The 21416-nt window shown below is 31.5% G+C and overlaps 2 protein-coding genes across 2 annotated transcripts in view; one reads left to right on the top strand and one right to left on the bottom strand.

Moving 5' to 3' along the window:
- The window catches only part of LOC132731026 (fibrillin-1-like), a 63777-nt gene extending 52747 nt beyond the window's left edge, over positions 1 to 11030 (top strand). The window contains exons 62-75 of the mRNA XM_060717124.1: positions 542 to 655; positions 896 to 1009; positions 1721 to 1834; positions 1958 to 2071; positions 2282 to 2395; positions 2872 to 2985; positions 3220 to 3333; positions 3834 to 3958; positions 4270 to 4334; positions 4547 to 4710; positions 4870 to 4984; positions 5574 to 5593; positions 6317 to 6464; positions 8943 to 11030. Coding sequence (XP_060573107.1) covers positions 542 to 655; positions 896 to 1009; positions 1721 to 1834; positions 1958 to 2071; positions 2282 to 2395; positions 2872 to 2985; positions 3220 to 3333; positions 3834 to 3958; positions 4270 to 4334; positions 4547 to 4710; positions 4870 to 4984; positions 5574 to 5593; positions 6317 to 6464; positions 8943 to 9078 — 1571 coding nt within the window. The 3' untranslated portion in view covers positions 9079 to 11030. The remainder of the gene's footprint in view (positions 1 to 541; positions 656 to 895; positions 1010 to 1720; positions 1835 to 1957; positions 2072 to 2281; positions 2396 to 2871; positions 2986 to 3219; positions 3334 to 3833; positions 3959 to 4269; positions 4335 to 4546; positions 4711 to 4869; positions 4985 to 5573; positions 5594 to 6316; positions 6465 to 8942) is intronic.
- Positions 11031 to 19430: 8400 nt separating this feature from the next.
- LOC132731025 (neurogenic locus Notch protein-like) overlaps positions 19431 to 21416 on the bottom strand; it is a 44998-nt gene continuing 43012 nt past the window's right edge. Inside the window, exon 51 of the mRNA XM_060717123.1 lies at positions 19431 to 20140. Within this exon, the coding sequence (XP_060573106.1) occupies positions 20005 to 20140 (136 nt within the window). The 3' untranslated portion in view covers positions 19431 to 20004. The remainder of the gene's footprint in view (positions 20141 to 21416) is intronic.

The raw sequence follows: 21416 nt of genomic DNA, 5'->3' as shown, positions 1-21416 counted from the left end.
TCCAATGACTCTTGTTTTTAGAGGAATACACCTTAACCATAAGGCCACCACTATCCATTCCAGACATTTGTTTTCTTTCACCCATGTTTTTAATTTTATAACATAAAATTCCCTTGGCTTTGTTTTGAATTTGGTTGATACCGGTGGCATGCAACAAATTTTAGTATGCTATTATTTTTTCTCAAGATATGTGCAACAATATAAACCTGTTGAGATAATTAGTTATATAAATTATCATTCCAAATTTCCAGGTAAGGCTCGAAGCCATGATTTCTTGGTTGAGTTGAGAGGTAGACACTTAACATCTAAACCATCGCTCCTCCCTTTCCAGTCGTTTGTTTTGCTTTTCCCATCTTCATAATTATATTATCTAAAATTACTTTGAATTTGTTTTGAATTCTGTAGATACCGGTAATATGTTACAAATTTCAGTACGGTATCATTTTCTGCATGTTCTCAAGATATGTGCCTGAACATAAACTTGACGGAAGAATTCGTTTTATAAATTTATTACTCCAAAATTGTTTTACTCCGTACATAGATATCAATGAATGTTCAGTCGATCCTTGCAAGAATGGTGGTACTTGTAACGACCTTGTAAATGGATACGAATGTACATGTGCGGCTGGATATGACGGAAATAATTGTGATAATGGTAAGAATATATTAACGGCGGACGTAAAGAATGAATTAAAACATATTTTTCAAAATTTGTTATTTGTATTACTTAAGTTAAAAGCGATATATTTCAGTTCCGATGTAAATCTTTTGATAAAGAAAACAACGTTTGTAATTTTACAATAGCATGTTTCTGTTAAGACAGAATATAAACAATCTTATTCATCACGCAATTTAACTGTAACTTGAGCTACAAGGTATGTCTTTTCATACTTAGATATCGATGAATGCATGTCTTTCCCTTGTAAGAATGGTGGAACCTGTAAGGATATTATAAATGGGTATGAATGTACATGTGCTGCTGGTTATGACGGAGTTCACTGTGAAAACGGTGAGTGTAAATTTCTGTTATAATTGTTGTTTAATTTGTTATTAAAAATTTTTTTTTTAATGGGAAAAATTTCTTAATTTATTTGGTTCCTAAATCATGCAGATCCGTAAAGATATTTTGAATTCTTTTCTTATTTTATTTTAGCCCAAAACTCTGACATATTAAGATCGATTTTCTATTCCCTATTAATTTATGTTCTCCTAAAAACCCTTCAAAGAACCCTTCAGATGTATCGTACATTTGATATTAAAAAGTCATTGTTTCTAAAAGTCCTAACATACATTGTTTTAAAGACAAATAATCAATCAGTGTATTACAGGCGTTTGCTTTGTTTAAACGTCTTTATTTAACCTTGATTGAGAAACAAGCTCTTGCAATTTATCACTTCAGTTCCGCTTCTTGCTATTGTCATATGAGGGAACATTGCCGTGACCCGAGTAAGACTCGAACCAATGATTACTTGGTTGAGAGGTGGACACCTTAACTTCTAGACCACCGCTCCACTTTCAAGTCGATTTTCTTTTTTTGCTTGATCCATCTTTATCATGATATTACATAAAATTACTTTTAATTTGTCTTAGATTCTGCAGATACTGATAGTTTGTAAGAAGTTTTAGTATTGTATCATTTTTGGTATGTCACAACATAAACCTGAAGGAAGAATTCTTTATATAAATTTATCATTCCAAAATTGCTTTTTTCCGTACATAGATATCAATGACTGTTTAATCGACCCTTGTAAGAATGGTGGTACTTGCAAGGACCTTGTCAATGGATACGAATGCACATGTGTGACTGGATACGACGGAAATAATTGCGATAATGGTAATAATTTTTTTTCTCAAATTTGTTATTTGTATTTCTAAGTATTACAGCAAAATATTTCAAAAACGATGTAAATCTTTAAAGAAAGAAACTATGTATGGATCGATGTATTTTTATACATAGATATCGATGAATGCGATTCTAATCCTTGTGAGAACGGCGGTACCTGTACGGATCTTGTAAATGGATATGAATGTACATGTGTTCCTGGATATGACGGAATGAAGTGTAACAATGGTGAGCATTTATTTATGTTTGTATGTTTTCTATCATTTCAAAAATACTGAAGTTATATCATCAAATTGAAGTTATATTTTTTAATTGTATCTTTACTTTAATTTCTAGATTCATGCACATATAATAAAACAATTGTAAGTTTTTCCTTAGATATTGTTAAACGAATTAATTTGCATGCTATGTTCATGATAATTTTTCTGTTCTACATAGATATTGATGAATGCTCTTCGAACCCTTGCTTGAATGGTGGTTCATGTATTGATTTAGTTAATAGATACCAATGTAAATGTGATGCTGGATTTGACGGATTAACCTGTGACCATGGTATAAAATTTAAATATATTTGATTTGGCATATTGATTTGATAACTGTAAACAACGGTCGAACTTCGTTCGCTCGAACTCAGAGGGCCTGTGCAAATTTGTTCGAGAGATCGGTAGTTCGAGCCAACCGAGGTTGAACTATTATCACGTAGGACATAGGCATAAACGTTTTCCAGCTTACATCTGTCGAATAATAAATAGGTCAATATAATTGTTTTCTAGTGCATCTGTTCGTCGAATACTGATTTCTTTTAAATAATTGGAGTTATTATATAGTACTATTTACATAATTGTTATGAGATATTTCCTTTATGATGCTATCATATGATAATTTGATAGACATAAATATATCATAATGTCACTCAAACAAGTTAGTTGTCTATTATTATTATTATTATTATTATTATTATTATTATTATTATTATTATTATTATTATTATTATTATTTTACCTATTTTCTTATAATATCACACATAGATATAGATGCTTGTTCACCTAATCCCTGTAAGAATAGCGGAACGTGTACAGATCTCATCAATGGATATGAATGTACATGCGTTGCTGGGTATGACGGAATTAACTGTGATAATGGTGAGAAAACACATTATAACAAACCGTCAAAAGAGCAAATTTGAAGAAGTTATCATTGTGTTATTGGCATGTATTAAATTTATTCATCATAACTTAAATTAAATAAAAGATAATAAAACATTCAAAAATACTCTAGAAACATAATTCATTAATTAACCTACAGATTTTTCAACATTATCAATTCAAACTCTTATTTTTCCATGATGTATTTTCTATATATTTGTCCCGTTGTAGACATAAATGAGTGTTCATCCAACCCTTGCAAGAATGGTGGTACCTGTATGGATCTTGTAAATGAATACGAATGTACATGTGTTGCTGGATATGATGGATTTAATTGTAACAATGGTAAGCATTTATATACATGTATATTTATAAGTATTCCAGAAAAACTTAAGGAAAGTTATCATACAAACTCCATGTTTATGTATGCTTATGTAAGATTATGATATGTCTTGCATAAAAATTTCGTGAACAATAATTACATTTGAGAAAATAAAATTGTAAACCATTGACTGTTCGTAATCTAGCAGAATAGAATCCAGCTAACCTTGCGGGCTTTGAACACAGCGGTGAAGATGAATTAAAAGGTTATAAATGTTAATTTCTTAACGGGTATGAGGTCACGACTGCGAAAACGGTAAATTATTTTCAAAAGTGAACGTTTTTTATGTTTGCTATCCTTAAATATAACATACTATTTTGGTAGCAAAGATAGAAACACGGTTGAACATACAGAAGAAAGGATAAATATGAAAGAAAGCATTGTCATCAATAATTTAACATTTTATGTTTTATTTTTCTTATTATTCATGAATTAAATAATATGTCTTGTTTTCATTATAAAGCTACACCAACAACGACCATGTCACACGATGCCAATTTTGCTCGAGCTACGATTTTTATAAGATTTCCATTTGAGTCAAAATTCAATGTTACGGATCCAAATTTGAAGTCTGACTTAGCATTTCAGGTATAACTTCTATTTTGATACTTTGATAATCCGAATAAAAATACGAATAATCCAGACGAAAATCAAATAAATAATTGTTATAACAATTTTTTTCTGTCTTGATAAACCAAATTCTTGCTTTACAAATGTCTCTGGGTTTTGTGTCATTTACACAATTTTAAATCAACAAAATCTAAAACGATTTGACTTCGTTTCACTCATATGTCGTGGCATATATACTTTTCCTCACTTTTTGACTTTTCATATTTAAAATTGATATTGTACATCTATTATTTTGTTGTATGTTATTTGTTTATTATTATTTTATCAAGCTGACCAAGGAATATAAAGACAATATGGGGAATTCGTTCAAGGCTCTAGTTATTTTACGATTGAGGTATGTTGTACTTTATGCTGCGCCCTTGAGGTGTAAAATAGATCAAACACATATTTTCAAATTTTAATGATTAGGTTAGAGGGCTAAACTGCTACCCTATAAATTTATTTGTTAAAATCATTTTTATTAAGCCAATGGATAAATAGAAACTACATAATCTTCTAACTGTTTAACAATTGTACTTGTTTCGATTGTACTTGTTAATTTTTCAGTGTTGGAAGTGTAATAGTAGAGTTTGAGGTTATTTATGAGATTGAAACATCAGCTGCAAGCGATCTGACAAAGACAACTATCGCTTATCTCAATGGAGAAAAGTCAATAGAAGTGTTAAATCAAACAGTTTCTGCAATTACTGTTAAGATTAATTCTATTACGGGTAAGTCCGTTAAAATGCTGTAGATCTATGCAATAGTCTGAGGTTAAACATTAATTTTCTGTCCTAAACTTTTCAAAATAAATACTTGTTTTATCATCAGATGAATTATTTCCTCGAATTAAGGCATCATTTATTTAATTTACAACTTATTGTTTTCAGTTACTAGCGAAACTAGCACGGATGAAGCAATACTTTGTAGTGTGTTTGAAATACTGCATGGACCTTGTCAGGAAAATCAAAAATGTTCTTTAATGGGAGGAAATTTTTCCTGTGTGTAAGTGTGTATTTACAATATGCATTATTAGAATTTTATGTCTTTTTCATCAATTGCTTCACATGTGATAAAAGCATCTTTTAAGGAGAACAATATTGTTTAAAACGAACGAGCACAATTGATAACACTATGTATTGGTAATACCTGGTACATTGTCCTTTGATATTCAGGATACCACTTATAGAACTGATTGGAATTTAATATAACATTTTATTTTTATTTGTTATAAAGGGAATTGATTGCATGAGCACATAAACGAAATAATGTTGCAGTAAATGTTATTTGTTATTAAGAGAATTGAAAAAATTATCACGTAAACGGAATTATGTAACATTAAAAGGTGATTTGTAATTAACACAACTGCTTGTATTAACACGAACACGGACTTGTTTAACTGTAAATGTTATTTGTTATTAAGTAAATGGATTGCATAAGCACTGGAACAGAATTATGTAACAATAAATGTTATTTGTTATTAAGATAATTAATTGTATCAGCACGTAAACGAAATCATGCAACAGAAACGGTTATTTGTTATAAAAAGTTTGATTTTATTTGCACCTATAACAGTAAAATTTTTCTATTTTAGGACACATGAAGATGATGGAAGTAAGAATTTTATTAATTAAAGCCATATTAATCTAATGAAATATGTACATTAATATAAACGAGCAGAAATTAGAAAAGAACAGTTTGCTTCTTGAAAAATGTGTTCTAATAATGTTTACAATTTTGAAATAATGAGTAAATAGGAGGATCATTTAACGATGAAATAAATCTAGAATAGAGTAATGGTGGTAGCTTTATGAAAACATGTACTCGGATTTAGATCACCACTCTCGGTAGTTTGTTACTAACGTCTTTTGTAATTGGGAGTATTTTAAAGTCAACAATATTGAATTTGCACCATTTGTTTTTTTTTATTTAAAAAAAAATGCTTTTTTTTAATAGAAATTTTGATTAAATGTACAATGAAAAGAATTATATATAAAAAAAATATCCATTTCTTTATGATGAAACTATTATGAATGTTCATCTGATTGAAAATAGATCGATAGCTTTTATTAGTGAACATTTTATATGTTTCTTATTCAAGATTAGTTTCTGATACATGTCAAAAATTGAACCATGCCGTACCGATCTAAATAATGCAGTACCTAACTGCCAAACAATTATTTATATCATCTGATGGCTATGAACAATTAAAAGAAGATTAGTTAAATGCTGTATAAGTATCTATATATTGCCAGTCACCATTGAAAAACAATAAAAATGAACCAATATTCATCAAGAAGAAAGGGAGTGTAACTTTGTTTTCTATTATATTTACAGTTGGTTTGAAGATTGTGATTATTGTCATTGTTTGTGTGTTATTTGTACCAATAATCATTTTCACAATTACCTGCTTGGCTATTCGGAGAGTTCGGAACAGGGGCAAGGAGCTACCACATTTACAAAGACTGAGAAGAGACTCGATTGGGTAAAGTCAATATTTCCTTTTTCTGTTAGATAATCTCTCATATAATCGTTCTATAGCTTACGTGAGTGCAAAGTGCTCATATGTGACTTTTTGAGATGACAGCATGTCCATTTTCAGTCGCTAGTCGTTTTCCACAATTGATTTACAATAATCAATATCTCCTCCTTAACCACTCGGTGGATTTTGACCAAACTTCACAGCAACGATCATAACGTGATCCTGTACAAAAGTGGCCCCGCTCCTGGGGTCACTTTATATACAGAGACGTATATAGGAAACACATTAATGTCTTACTGCGTGAAACTACATAAAATTACATAAATTGTTCCATTCTGATATGTAGGTAGGTCACATGTGCTAAAATATACTTTATGCAGGAAATCGTAAAAATCCCCTTCTCAGAAACGACCATGCCTAGAGCATATAGTTTGCATATTACATTACACTGTGGTTCTTAACTAAAATTATATAAATCATGTCATTGTGTCAGTATATGCCCTTTACCAATCACTAATGGCCACGTCGTTTACTATTTTATAAACTTGTATAGGGAAACAGATTATTGTCTTCTTTCGTGAAAGAAATTTATAGAGAAGTTGGATGTTTGGCATGTAAAATAACAAAGTATACATTTACAAATACTAAAAATAGGTCATGACCAACGGGTAAAAAATGACACCGCCTTTGGGGTATAGTAAAATATCTTAAAATATGATAAACAAGATCAACAAGAAAAGTCTTTTCTGAAAGTACGATGCCAACAACTTAGATCAAGATCATCACCTTGCGGGCTTTTTCAAAAGTTGCGTTCATTGCGCCGTCCTTCCTTGATGATCTTGCTTTTCATATTTTTAGTTAATCATACCCCTGGGTCAAAATTGGTCCTGCCTCGGAGCGCTTAGTTCCTTGAGACTTTTAATGCAAAATACATTTAAGACTTTCTAGTGAAACAACATTGTTTTGAGCTTAGATATTTGGCAGGTAGAATTGCATAGTGAACATCTACAAAAGTTTTATAAGTCATGCCATTAGTGTCAAAAATGGCCCCCTAGTTTACTTATACTTGCATTGTAAGAATGACTTAAGATACTTATTTCTGAAAGAGTATTGCCAGTATTAGATGTTCTGTATGTAGCATTTCTATTCCGTAACGAAAGTTATATAAACTTGCAAGTTACGTATTATATAAAGACTTATATTGGAAAATACATGTTAGTTTTCTTATAGGCAACAACAGTGCTCAGAGATTAGATGTTGGCATGTAGTGCCACAGTGACTAAATCTACGTCCATTGTAGAGGTGCACAAGGCACTGTTTTTTTTATTGTTTATGCATTTCAAGATTCGTGTCCGCTCTGTTTTTTTTAACAGCTTGAAGAAAATAAACACTTTTATAAAGAAATATTTTTAGAAATACACAATGTTCAGAACGCAACTCTGGCATTCCTCAAGTCAAAATTGGCGCCACTCTGAAGGTCACTTATTATATATAGACGACTATAGAAAAGATTTTAAAGTCTTACAGTGTGAAACTGCAATTATCATGACACATATGAACACATGTGAGGATGTTTGTAAATTCTAGATTTCACCATTTTCGTGTTTAAATGTTGAATTCTGCTTACGTCGGTGCTAGGAGGGTAACTTGCACTTGCCAGTACCGTTCATGAACAGGCTCAATCAAACCGAGCCTGCAACATTTTCAATTTTGTTGTGTTGGACTTTCTTTTTTTTCTCTGTTTTAGATAGATGGCATGAAACATTGCCGTGTGGACTTCTACACAAATTTTACAAATCATGCATGTAGGATCAATATTTGCCCCGCCAAGAGGGTCACTTACTAAATATATAGACTTAAATAGGAAAAAAAAACAGATTCTTGTGTAAAAATTGCAGATCTAAGATTTTTGGTATGTAGCATCGTCTGGTGGTTACAAAAATCTAACGGTGATCTAAAAGTGGCTCTGTCCGTTTGAGGGACTGGGATGGTGATATTAAATACATGTATTTATATAGTAACCATATCTTTAAGTCTTTCTCATCAGACCTAAAGTGTGCAGAGCATAGACATTTGTATGTACATCAACATGTGTTATCACTTTCGAACAAATTATGAACATAAGGTCTAAGATCGATTTGTGATGTGAATATGATTGATGAAAAGGGAGGAAATTATTTGTTAATGTAGAATTTTGATATTTTATTGGGTCTCTTCTCTATTTTAAAGATTATTTTTTTTATTAATCACTTTGAAATCGGGCCTATATTACCCATCATAAGAGTGCCAATATGTGTTTTTCGAAATAGAAAGAAAAAGACTAATGTTTAATAATTGATTACCTACTTCCATATGAAAAGTTGAAACGCCATGGTAAAGTAAAAGGATTGTTTGATGAACAATTATTTAATATTTTTATATACATTTTCAACTAACTTTTGAAAAAAAATAATAATAATATAAAACATGCATTTTTTTCAGGTTTGGGAAGTCATGGACAAATTGGCCAAACCCTAAACTTAATGGTTCTTATAGAAGCCGCCTAAGTGGACGATCTGTCACGTCTGACAGTTATTTTCCAGACTACTCGAAAAATTCACATGGATACAAGTGTTAAAATATTGTAAACTTACTTTTTCCCAAAAACAACGATTAAATAACAAATTAACAATGTACATGACTTTATCCCACTCTCATGCTTACACAAAAGAAATATGAGAAAAAGATTTTGTTAATGTCATAGATTTACATGTATATATTTGATGCATTTGTGGTGAAGCTAAATATTTATTTATCAATGACCATATCACTCTGTCGGTGAAAACAATGTGTTATGTATGATATATGACGATGCATTGATAGTTTGTAAACTAACTTCGCTAGTTTTTGAATTAATCAGTATCTTGGATACAACCTGTTTCTACATGTATGTACCAGAACTCTGCATGACTTATTCACTGTGTTTGTAATATGGAACGTTTGAGTTATATTTATAGTTTAAATTGAATTTGGGAAGAGTCTACGTGCATCTTTCTATTAATGGGTTTTTAAAACAGAATTTTTCTGGATCCTACATTGTGTATATTGATATTTTGGCATTTCGTTTTAAAAATCTTTGTTTTAGATTTGAAAGCTTTTAGGACATAACGTTTTGAATGATTTTATTTTTCCGTGATGATTATAGCTAAAGACTTTGGTATATTTTTAGCAATAAATTCAACCGTTCATAATAATCATCATACTTAAATTATTCCGGAATCATTATAAGTTTATTTTTAACAAAATTCAGCTACTGTTTACATTTGTAATTAGTATTTTTGTTATTTGTTTTAAGAATTAATTTTGTTATTGTTTAAAAGTTTCTGTTGATCTTTTGTATAGTACAAGTAATTATATAGTTTCTAATCAGTCCGCCGAAATTAATTTTATAGTAAACAATGGTAAGTAAATTAATAAGGATTATTATATAATTAAGAAAAATAATTTATGATTTTATCGACTTTTGTACGCCTCCTCGTTGCACACTACTTAAGTTATGGTAAGCAATGGTTCCATGTACCTCATTGCACAGGTGATTGATAAATGTCAGATAAAGATCCAATTGTTAATTAAATTAATAATTATTTTTCGAGAAGGGTACTTTAGAACGTGTCGCGAATCGCCCTTATTTGTAATGTCTTACCTTTAAAAATATGATCTTATTTTATTAATACGTGATATAATACGAATCTTGTCAATTTTTTAATATTTAAGTGATAATTTAAGGATACCAAAAGAGTTATAACTATTCATTCAAGTTTGATTGTGAAAAATATCATGTGGCTTGCTCGAACCATTCTTGTGTTATTGCACTAGTTTTACATGAGGAAACATTGAAGGGATTGAAACCACTTTACCTTTGTTTACAAGTGGGCATTAAGACCGTCATGCTAACACTCCTTTATTTGTGTTTGAAATATATTATAGCTTATTTAACTTTCAAAATTGACTATATTTGACAATATAATACATTTCTAGAAGAATTTCTATAATATGCTGGTAAAGTTACTGTTGAAATTGAGGCTTAACATTCTTGAACGTCATAATCAAACATGGGTGAGATTATAAACGATATCATAGTGGCTGGATTTCATTTGGAAATTAGTTAAAGCTATTAATGTCTAATTCCTTCTTAGATGTTTTGTAGTATATTTTGTTAACTTGATTGTACATACATATTATACATCGTATAATATTTTTGGTACAAATATATTTGTTTTGATGGTTAATTATAGAGAATTTAATTCAAGCACAGAGGATGTTAAATCTGTCAGAAACACATCTGAGGTTCTGAGGAGGAACGGTGTATGCTGTATCCAAATTTGACTTTACAGACAAGTGACAGTACTGACACGTGAAAATGTTGAAATAACAATAAAAGAGGATTACATATATGTATATTTTTTTTAAAGAGAAGTTTAGCTTCTGAAAACATAAATAAAGACTAATTGCTGACTTCCATTCTTTTCAAGAACAGCGGTTCCATATTTCATTGAGATAAAGAAAGCAAATATAAATTGATAAATTCTAGTTTGGGTTAGATCATTTCACTTTAATGAAGCGCAATCGTTACCCAGTTATTTAAATTCAATTATACTGTTAAAAATATGTCTGCATGTGAGAAAATTTAGATTTTTGGGGACATTGGCATGTAAATGGGTTCCTTAAACTTTAAAAGTTTAAAGTTTGTTTGTTGTGAAGTGTAACATGGCAATGTTGGTAATAATATTCAACATTGTCCACATTTAAAAAGTGTCTTAGTCCCTGAATATTAAATTCATGGCATTACAAAGAGAAAGTTTTTCGAAAATTAAGATAATGCAACGTTGTCGGTTGCATAAAATGAAATTGAAAATACATTTACAGCTTTTGCACTTGGAGTTGGTTTAGGGACGAAACGTTCTGTTCTCATTTTAAGTGGTGGTTTCGTTTATTTTTTAACAAAATTTATAATTCATTTAAGCAGTGAAAAATAATCTGTACGAGGATGCAGTTGACACCTTCAGAACTTCGGTGCGATATGTAGCATATTAACGCTTTTTGGGTCCATTTCTCGATTTAGACACAAAAATGCGGTGTGAAGACTACCGCACTTTTGGGTTGGCACTTTGGGGTTGGACCCAAAGTTCGTTTCAACATAAAGTGCGGTGTAACAATGCATATTGAAAAGTGTATTATATTGACGGAAATTAGAATTATTTTACAGAAAAATGTTGTTTTTTTTATTTGCAACGGTTGATTTGCTTTTCCGTGCATGATTATAGCACGGTTATGCTATCGTTTATGTGTCACTAGACAGAAAAAGCCTTTTTCGAACAAGGTAGTCTGAAGAACAGCTAAATTCCCTTCCGCAGCAGACATGCTTGTGTACTTCTTTACCCTTTAACCAACCATGATTTTGATGTTGTGACATGCATATCATAAGCACATTTGCTCATTACAAAAGTATGTTTTCAGTTATTGACCAATCATCTTCCATATTTAAAAAGTAGATACCTTTGTAGATCCTCTTATTTTGTTTGAATTGTAGGTCCAAGTCTTGGTAAACATGGGTAATTTCAGTTTCTTACATACTTGGTTGTATCAAGCTTTAGGCGAAATTGCTGCTACGTGAGCTTTAGAGATATGTCCTGATTAACTTATTATACTTGACCGTGACTTTTACGTGTGATTTCTTATTGTTTCCAAGTTTTATAAATCATTCAGGTGAGAAGTACAAGACTGCTGGTTATGTTATAACTTTGACTTGGAGGTAGCCACCTAGTTGTTGCCCTCTGTAGGTGATGATGGGGATCCTTTGTGCCAATATAAATTTATTTTTAAATTAGTAGTATAAACGTTACGAAGATGACACAAAATTATTGACTTTTAACTTTTGCACTATGTGTGACCTACACTTACCATGAGGGTAGCGTCCTGTATTTTGCACTCCACACATCATGTCATTATGGCGACCATATGTGCAAAGTAATTTTAAAAGCTTTTCAGTGCTTAAAAATTAAAGAGCGGACAGGAAAATGTGGACATTAACATTTGATTTTTTAGCGACCTTGGCCTTTGGGATAGCAACCTGGATGTACCTTGTAGGTATCAACCTAGATGTAGCGCTCTGTAGATAAGGTCATGGTGGGAACATTTGAGCATAGTAATTTCGAAGCCTTTGCATTGTCAATTAGTTTGAGAGCGGACATGAAAAATAAATGTTTTTACAATAGATCTTTGAGAGTGATCTTGACCTTGAGGGCAGTGACTTGATTACTGTGCTCTTCACATCCTCTCATATTGGTTATCATTTCTTCTGCGGAAGGGGATTAACAAATAGGATACATGTATGAGTTTTTTATGCACAAGTTCAGTGTTTTTTTCCTCTTGGTATATTTAGCAACTTAAATGTCTTTTCATGTTAATTTCTCACTACACAATTGAGATTTAACTACACCATCGTATCTCTAACAAAGTGAATTTTGGCCAAGGGATAGTGAACATTATTAATGCTTCCGAGGGATCACTTTGTTTCCAGATTTTTATACTGTCAAGTGCTGTGTGGCAGCTGAAAACAGGGTTGTTATATTTTTCTTGCAGCACTGATGGAGAATATGGAAATAATTTCCTGTGCGTAAATGGAGAATATTGTATTCGCACGCTGATCACAGGACGTCTTACACTTATGGAAAAGCAAATATTTAAACAAGACGTTATCTAAAAGACTTAAGAAACAGACAGTTCGTTGTGTTGCTTTATTTTCTGTAATAATGTTGTTACTCGTATACATGAATCGGACCTTAAGAGTATTTAATATTTTAAATCCTTTTATCTTATAACTAAATGATGTTTTATACAATTACTAATGATATGGACGTAGAGCCGAATACCCTCTCTCCAAGGCATTCCAGAATGTCGTATGCCAAATATCCTGAAAACAAATGTGCATGTGGTTTTCATTCATAAATGACTAACCTAAAGCCAGTTACGTAACAATTCTATAAAATTACTGAGACAAAATTATTACACTGCTGAAATATTTGTAACAAAAGGATGCCACATGGAACCGTCTTATCACATTAAGTTTCTTAAAATAAGTAATTTTAACCAAACTTTAAACAATTTTAACAGACTTTCTGAATTAAGGTTACGTTATGTAACAAATAACAAATATGATATATTGACTGACTATAGATTATAGATGTTTGAACATACGGAGTAACATTTTGGGTGTAGCCTAAATATTTATTTCTGGTTGGGTTTTACGTTGAACAAGTGTAGTATAGGTTGTGAGGCGACTTTTCCGTTTAATTGGTGGAGGAAGACCTCAGATGTACTTCCGTATTTCGGGCCCGAACGAGCACCTGTGTGGAACCATCGACCTTCCGTCAGCTAGCTGAATAGCTTCTTCGAATGATAGAATCACTGTTCGGATTCGAACACACATTGGCGAGAAAACAAGTTTTTTGAATTCAACCTACTTAACCATTCGACCGCATGCATCTACTAAGTATTCTAAATTTTCTCTGCTTTTCAAATTTTCTTCTCCAAACATTTAATAGTATGGTCCTAAAAACAAACCTAAAATAAATCAGAAACCAAAACTAATAGATTTTTGTATATAACTTTGACATATCAAGGTAGTTCAAAATGTTGCAAAAAAATGTGTTGTATTATTTTATTTTATTTTTTTTTGTGATTGACAGCACATAAATAGCCTAAAATTCGTTCTAGAATCAAAGCATATTGGAAAATTTATTGTTACGTTTGCCCGTAAATGATACATACAATAATTAAATACAGGAAGCAGACACAACAAATATTTTCATTAAATGTTTATGAAATTTGTCGGGCTTAACGAGTAAAATATGTGCCGAGCGAAGAAAGTCGAAATGTTATCGAGACAAAATTTAAGATTGTTTTAGCATTACTATGTTAAATTTGAATTTGAATCTAAGCAATTTTAGTCATTTGCCTTAAAAACAATTATCAAAAAATGGCAATGATGCTTATATCATGTTCTGCCAGTTAAACCTGAAATGTGAGCAATCAATGTATAGCATGGCTTTCAAATCTGAAAGATATATTTAATGAACAAAGACTACATAAATTAATCTTAAACTCATCGCCAAATGAAACAAGAGCTGCCGGTAGGACAGCAACGCTCGACTATTCTTAGTGCTTGATAGTAAAAAAAATGCTTGATATAGTTACTTCCTCCTGTTTACAGGGTGAACAAGTGTGCAATAGTTAAAAGCCATATGTCAATGGACTTTGAAAATATTTGAGGTATTACAAAAACTTTAACGTAAATTCTAAGTCGAAAAAGGGGCATACTTCTGTCAAAATGCTTGATACAGTTACATAATGTATCTCCTCCTGTCTACAGGTTGGGGTCATAATGGTGATCAAGTGTGCAAAGTTTCAAAGCCATATGTCAAGGGACTTTAAAAATATTTGAGGTATTACAAAAACTTTAACATAAGTGGTTACGCCGACGCCGACACAGACGCCGACGCTGACGCCGACGCTCGGGTGACTACAATAGCTTTACTTATTCTTATCGAATATTCGAGCTAAAAAGATACTCGGTCGAAGTAAAACAGGTTAAATTGCATATATTAGTTTTTGATATAGACGTTATTCGACCGGAAAAAAACAACAATAAAGGCAGTAACTTCATTATATTGATCCTGTTCATATATATTTCTTATGCAGAAACTACATTGGCACATATCTGATGTAAACATATAATGTATATCATCCTTAGAAAGACTGCATAGCTCTTTTCTCTTCCAAAAACATCTATTATTCATATTATCATTGATGATTGATAAATGAATTTTGAATTAGGACAATTTAAATGTCCCTTTCTTATTTGTTTTCCAATTTTATAAGAAATGACCTCCAAACCGTCCTTACGGTTGATTTTCTATGCTAAAGATACGATTTTCCAGGGGAATAAATATGGCAGAAAACGACTCTGTTCACTGAAATATCCTACTGATAATACTCATTCGGCCAAATGTCGTCTAAAATTAGTTTGACTACCTGTAAAAATTGACATGGAAGAACTAAAATAAAGAAAAATTTTCATTGGTCATCTTAAAATTACAAACTAAAATCTGAAAATCTCACCGGCAAATCTAAAGTTAAATGTAAAGGGTATTTCATGTCATTTTGAAATAAAATGTAAATGATTATTCTTTATTCTAACACTATCGGAAATTTTTCTATATAAACAAAGAAGGCCGGAAGCGTGTATTATTCTAAATCAATGCACTCGCCGTTCTTATTACCTCCCTGTGTATATTCAAACCGACACCTTGACGGCGCCATTTTCACTATTAATACTTGGTATTTCGCTTGAAGAACATAAAGTGAAAAAAGTAAACAAACAAAGTTTCATTAACATTTTAAAATTCGTTATTCTCAAAATGTTTCTACACCGGGTAGATTTAACGACAGTTGTTTTTTTTTCAACCCACTGGAACAGCCTTTAAAGAACGTTTCTATTGAGGCGAAAACAAATTTAACCACACCAAATACAAAGTCCAACTATATCATAATTATTATATTTTTCCCTGACGTGTATGAATGAAAATAGATATTAATTATTTGTGCATTATTGTGTAATAATTGTTCAATTGCTTTGTAGTTAATCACTCAGGCCTATCGGCCTTCGTGATTATGTCACTACGCATTTGAACTCAAACCGTGCATTATTCTACAACAATGAACTCAGAATTGATATCTATTTTCTAAATAAAACGTACAGAATAGTTTATTCACTTTCTAGTTAATGCACAAAATCGTAAAATGACACAATAATTATCCGAACTTATCAGGTACTCTCAGTTTATGATCAGTTCAATAAATGTCATAATTATGATCATTGATGTTTTCAATTGATATAATGTTTATTATTTCATAAACATGTATGTTTGGATATTAATCAAGTATTTTTTAATATTGCCTACCGACTGCATAGATGTTAGTGTTTTGAAAATTAGTTTACTTAGCGAAACTTGACAGGTACATTTAAGAACATAATTATATAGCTAACAGTGACAGTGTTCCAGTTTTCAAGATTAATTACCCCATTGATTGTTTTGTCTGTTGCAACAAGAGTATTTTTACATAAGGTTATTTACGATTGTTTTCGGATATTCATTTCCAAAAGTAAATGACAAAGTTAAGAAAATATAATAAAACTTCAAGATCATTTTAAGGTCAAGGTGATTTTAAGGTCAAGTTTATATCTAAATTATTCAACATGACCGTTTGGGTCACAATAAATGTTTAGAAGAGTATAAATCAAATTTGTACATAAATAACAAAATCATAACAACTTAAACACATTTCAATAATTTAACCTTGATTGTCAAGGCCATTTAATAAACACGGGGGGAATCACGTGACTTTGTATAGTAATACCCACGAGAAAATGGCGACTGCTGAGCCCCGGTAAGTACCTTATTATGTTAAATTAAGGTGACAAACGTTCAATGAATCAAAACAAAACCTGGCGTATCATATGCGCGTTAATTTTCTTCAAATGACAATACAAAGTGCATTATCCTACGTTTGTGGTTTTTGAGAACATTGTTTGAATTGTGTGAAAATTGCACATTCAGCGATAGTAATTCGCACGAAGCGATATAATTTGGTACCAAAATAAATGAAAATAAACTTACTTTCTGCACTTAAGACACAAAATCAATCATTTTATTGACATCTGTTATCGTAGAAGTTCATATAAAATATATTTACAACTTAATTAAACGAATTCTTGAAATTTAACTACATCATTTTTTGATCTTCATATCACTATTAAAAACAATTCTATTCACACGAAAATCTATGATAAAAGAGATGACTTTGATTTTGTTATAGTACATTATCCTCATTTGGATTGAGACGTACCGCATGCAACATCTTATGGGGTTTTTATATCTCAGTTAATTAGATTTGCTTGGGCTTGTAGCAACGTAAAGGATTTTAACGAGCGAAAAATTTTCATTACCGGTAAGCTACTCGAACACGGGTACCGCTATTAAAAATTAAGTTAATATTTTACTAAATTTTTACAATCGTAACATTGATTAATTTCAAAATTCAATCGTGATCTAAAAACACTTCCAGCCTGATTTTAACGGGTATGTTGTTTACAAACTTCGTAAGATCTTTGGTCATTTTTTGTAATTTTCTGTTGTATTTACTAAAATTATAAAACGTTTTATGACCATACCATTTTAAGACATACCGCATGCTTAGTGTTCAACCCATTTACAGTTGGACGCTTCGCTTTCCTCTTTTGATTACATCTGACGGACCAATAGGGAGACTCTATGATGGACAGTTCTTAAAGCCCTTTGGGACTGAATTGCCTTAATGTTGGTCTCCTGTCTTGCTTCGTCGAGCCCTTGTAGGTGATCATTCTTTTAAGACATTGAGTACTTTTGTTATGGTTACTGGGTTTTCTTTTGTATGTTTCTACACTGGCATTTCGATGCTTAACTTATTTGACCTTTTGTAACCATGACAACTGTTAGAATTTCATTTTGCGGGGATTCATTTTATTTACACTGTCTCGTTTAAAGGAACATGGTGGGCTCGAAGTGAGGTTTGGTGCACCATTAACCGGTTTAAACTCCCCAACAATATTTATTCTGCTGACCGTTCTAAGGCGGCGTCCTCTTGTGTTCCTCAGATGTATGTTGTTTCATACTATTTTGGTGACACTTTTGTGTCCCTTGTTGTTTTCTCGTCTACGGTAAATATCTTCTCCCTTTGCCCCTAGTTTTTATTTATTTTATTTATCCCTCCACCCATCCGCGGGTCTCATGTCCCCTTCAGCTGTGCCCTTTGACTTTATGGGCCTTTTATTCAATCATTTATTTGTTTTCTTTTAGTTCCTTATCAGTAACTTATTATTTATGATTTTAGTGGTTAGCCTGCCCATGCCCTGCCTTGTGCCCTTACCTGTTTTTGTTTGGGGTCCTCCTGAGCTCCTTGCTGCTGGCTCTTGTTGCTGGGTCGGATGGGGGTTGCGTTCATTGAACGCCGCATTTCCTTGTCATATTTTAAAATGCAAACATCCAATTGAAAATTTTGGAAACTGTTCATTTTCTTAAAAAAAACAATGCTGTGTTATTTTTAAAATCACTTTTGCATCCAATCTCTAAATATCTAGTTAAATATTAGGGTTTCCCTTTCCCTATTTTCAGCCAATCGTTGACCATGTTAAAAAACAGTTATCTGAACTCTGGTGGCGATGCTGGTATTTATTCCGGTATAGTATAAACTTTGTCACTCCCGAATCACTCCCATATCACTCCGGCACAAACACGAGTGTGCCAGTATAAATTTTGTCACTTTAAGAAATTATCTTAAGTATTTTTATTTGTAGTTACAAGTTACATTATAGAATTCAGAAGAAGCATGTAATTCGTGGTAAAAGAAGCACGTGCTTTTTATTTCGGCATATATTATCAAATGGTTTGATTTGTAAAAGATATTATATGCCTTGCTTGTAAGGAAGTGAACTCGATACTCAGTCATGCAATTCCTTACAGACTATATTGGCACATAAATGTACGTTCGAGAGTTCGAAAATTTGAATCGAGAGACCATTGCAATTTTTTGCTCGTTAAATGTATAAAAAGTCACCTATATGAGTAGTATTTAACGTGATTGTTCAAGAAATAGTTTCAGTGTGCTAGCTTTTGACCGCGAGTTTTATTATATAACAACACACAGAAACTGATTATGACTTTTATAGTTTCTTTTACGATACAAACGATAAACAGAAAGTTCAACCAGTCACAAAGTTTTTAAAAATAGCAGAATTTATTCTTCAAACAAATTATAAAAATAATAATTTACAAATGATAACAGAACCCGAATTTTAAATGATTTTGTACAGTCATAAATTAAGATATAATAATTCCGGAATGATTAAAGCATGATATTTTTTAACAGTTCAAATGTTTTGGTTATAATAACAGACGAATCACTTCAAAATGTTAAGTTTTAAAGGCTTTTAAATCTTAATTGAAATCCTAAATGGAAATTCCAAAGTATTAATATACACAAAGGAGGATCCAGAAAATTCTTGAATATGCCCATTTTTGAAAGGTGCAAGAAGACTCTTCTTACATTCAATTTAAACTATAAATAGAACACATTTGTTCAATAAGCACAGAGAATAAGTCTTGTAGAATTCTGGAACATGGCTGTAATCAACATACTGAATAATTCAAAAACCTGCGCAGTATGTTTACAAACTACCAATGAAACGTCATATAATTATCATACATTAAACATTGTTTTCATCGACAGAGTTATATGGTCTTTGATAAATAAACATATAGCTTCACCACAACACCAAACATATAAATCTATGAATTTTACACTCTTGTTTCTAAATTTCCCTTGTGTAAGCATGAGTGGGATAAAGTTATGATCAATTCGTAATTTCTTATTTAATTTTTGGGGGAAATAACCAGTTAACAATATTTTAACACTTGTATCCATGTGAATTTTTCGAGTAGTCTGGTAAATAACTGCCAGACGTGAAAGATCGTCCACTTAGGCGGCTTCTATAGGAACCCATTAGTTTAGGGTTTGTCCAATTTGTCCATGACTTCCCAGACCTGAAAAAATATATGTTTTATATCATTTACATTTTCAAATATTCGTTACAAATGTATGAAAAAAAAGTAATTGTTCACCGAATAATCCTTCCACCATGGCGTTTCAACTTTTCATATGGAAGTAGGTAATCAATTATAGAACATTAGTCTTTTTCTTTCTATTTCGAAAACCACATAATGGACCACTCTAATGGTGGGATAATATAGGCCCGATTTCAAAGTGATTTATGTATTATCTTTAAAATAGAGAAGATACAATATAAAAAATCAAAATGCTACATAAACAAATAATTTCCTCCCTTTTGATCAATAACATATTCACACAGGACAATCCATGTTAGACCTTATGTTAATGATTTGTGCGAAAGTGACAACACATGTTGATGTATATACAAATTCCTATGCTCTGCACACTGTAGGTCAATAGGGAAAGACTTAAAGATATGTTTGCAATATAAATCTATGTATTTCAAATGACCGTCCTAGTTCCTCAAACGGACATTGCAATTTACCCCGATATGATATTGTAACTACTAGGTGATAAAACATACAAAATATCTTAAATCTGCGAATTATTATGTTTTATAAAGAATCAGTTTTTTTTTCTATTTAAGTCTATATACTATAGTTGGCAAATATTGACCCTACGTCCATGATTTGTAAAACTTTTGTAGAAGTCCACACTGCAATGTTTCATGCCAAATATTTTACTTTTGAGCATTCTAGTTTTACACAGTAAGACTGTAATGTGTTTCCTATATACGTCTATGTATATTAAGTGACCACAGAGCGAAACAAATTTCGACTTCAGGAATGCAAAAGTTGCGTTCTTAACATTGTGTTTTTATATAGATAATTCTGTGAAAAAAAATGTTGTTTTTTTCAAATTGTTGAAAAAACAGAGCAGACACGAATCTTATAATGCATATCTAATGAATTATTGTGCCTTGTGGACCCCTACAAAAGGTATTTCAATCATACCGCTGGGGTTTATTTAATATTTGTAGACGTCTACTAGGTTATTGTACATGCCAAATACCAAAGCTTTTTATATAGTTCTTTCGCAAAAGAAGACAAAAATCTATACAAGTTAATAAGTAGTGAACGACGTGACACTTGGTTTGGGGCATATATTGACACAAAGGGCATGATTTATATAACTATAGTTAAGAACCACCGTGTAATATAACATGCAAACAATTTAAGCTCTTTTTAAACCTGTTTTTTGGGGAGCTGTCTGTTTTTTCTGAAAGAAAAGGGTTTTTAGAAATTTTAC

The sequence above is a fragment of the Ruditapes philippinarum genome, unplaced genomic scaffold, assembly GCF_026571515.1.
Source record: "Ruditapes philippinarum isolate M1 unplaced genomic scaffold, ASM2657151v2 ctg3237_1_1_1_1, whole genome shotgun sequence".
Classification (NCBI taxonomy): Eukaryota; Metazoa; Mollusca; class Bivalvia; order Venerida; family Veneridae; genus Ruditapes; species Ruditapes philippinarum.
The sequence above is the reverse complement of the archived record's forward strand: the minus strand, read 5'-3'. Positions and strand labels throughout refer to the sequence as shown.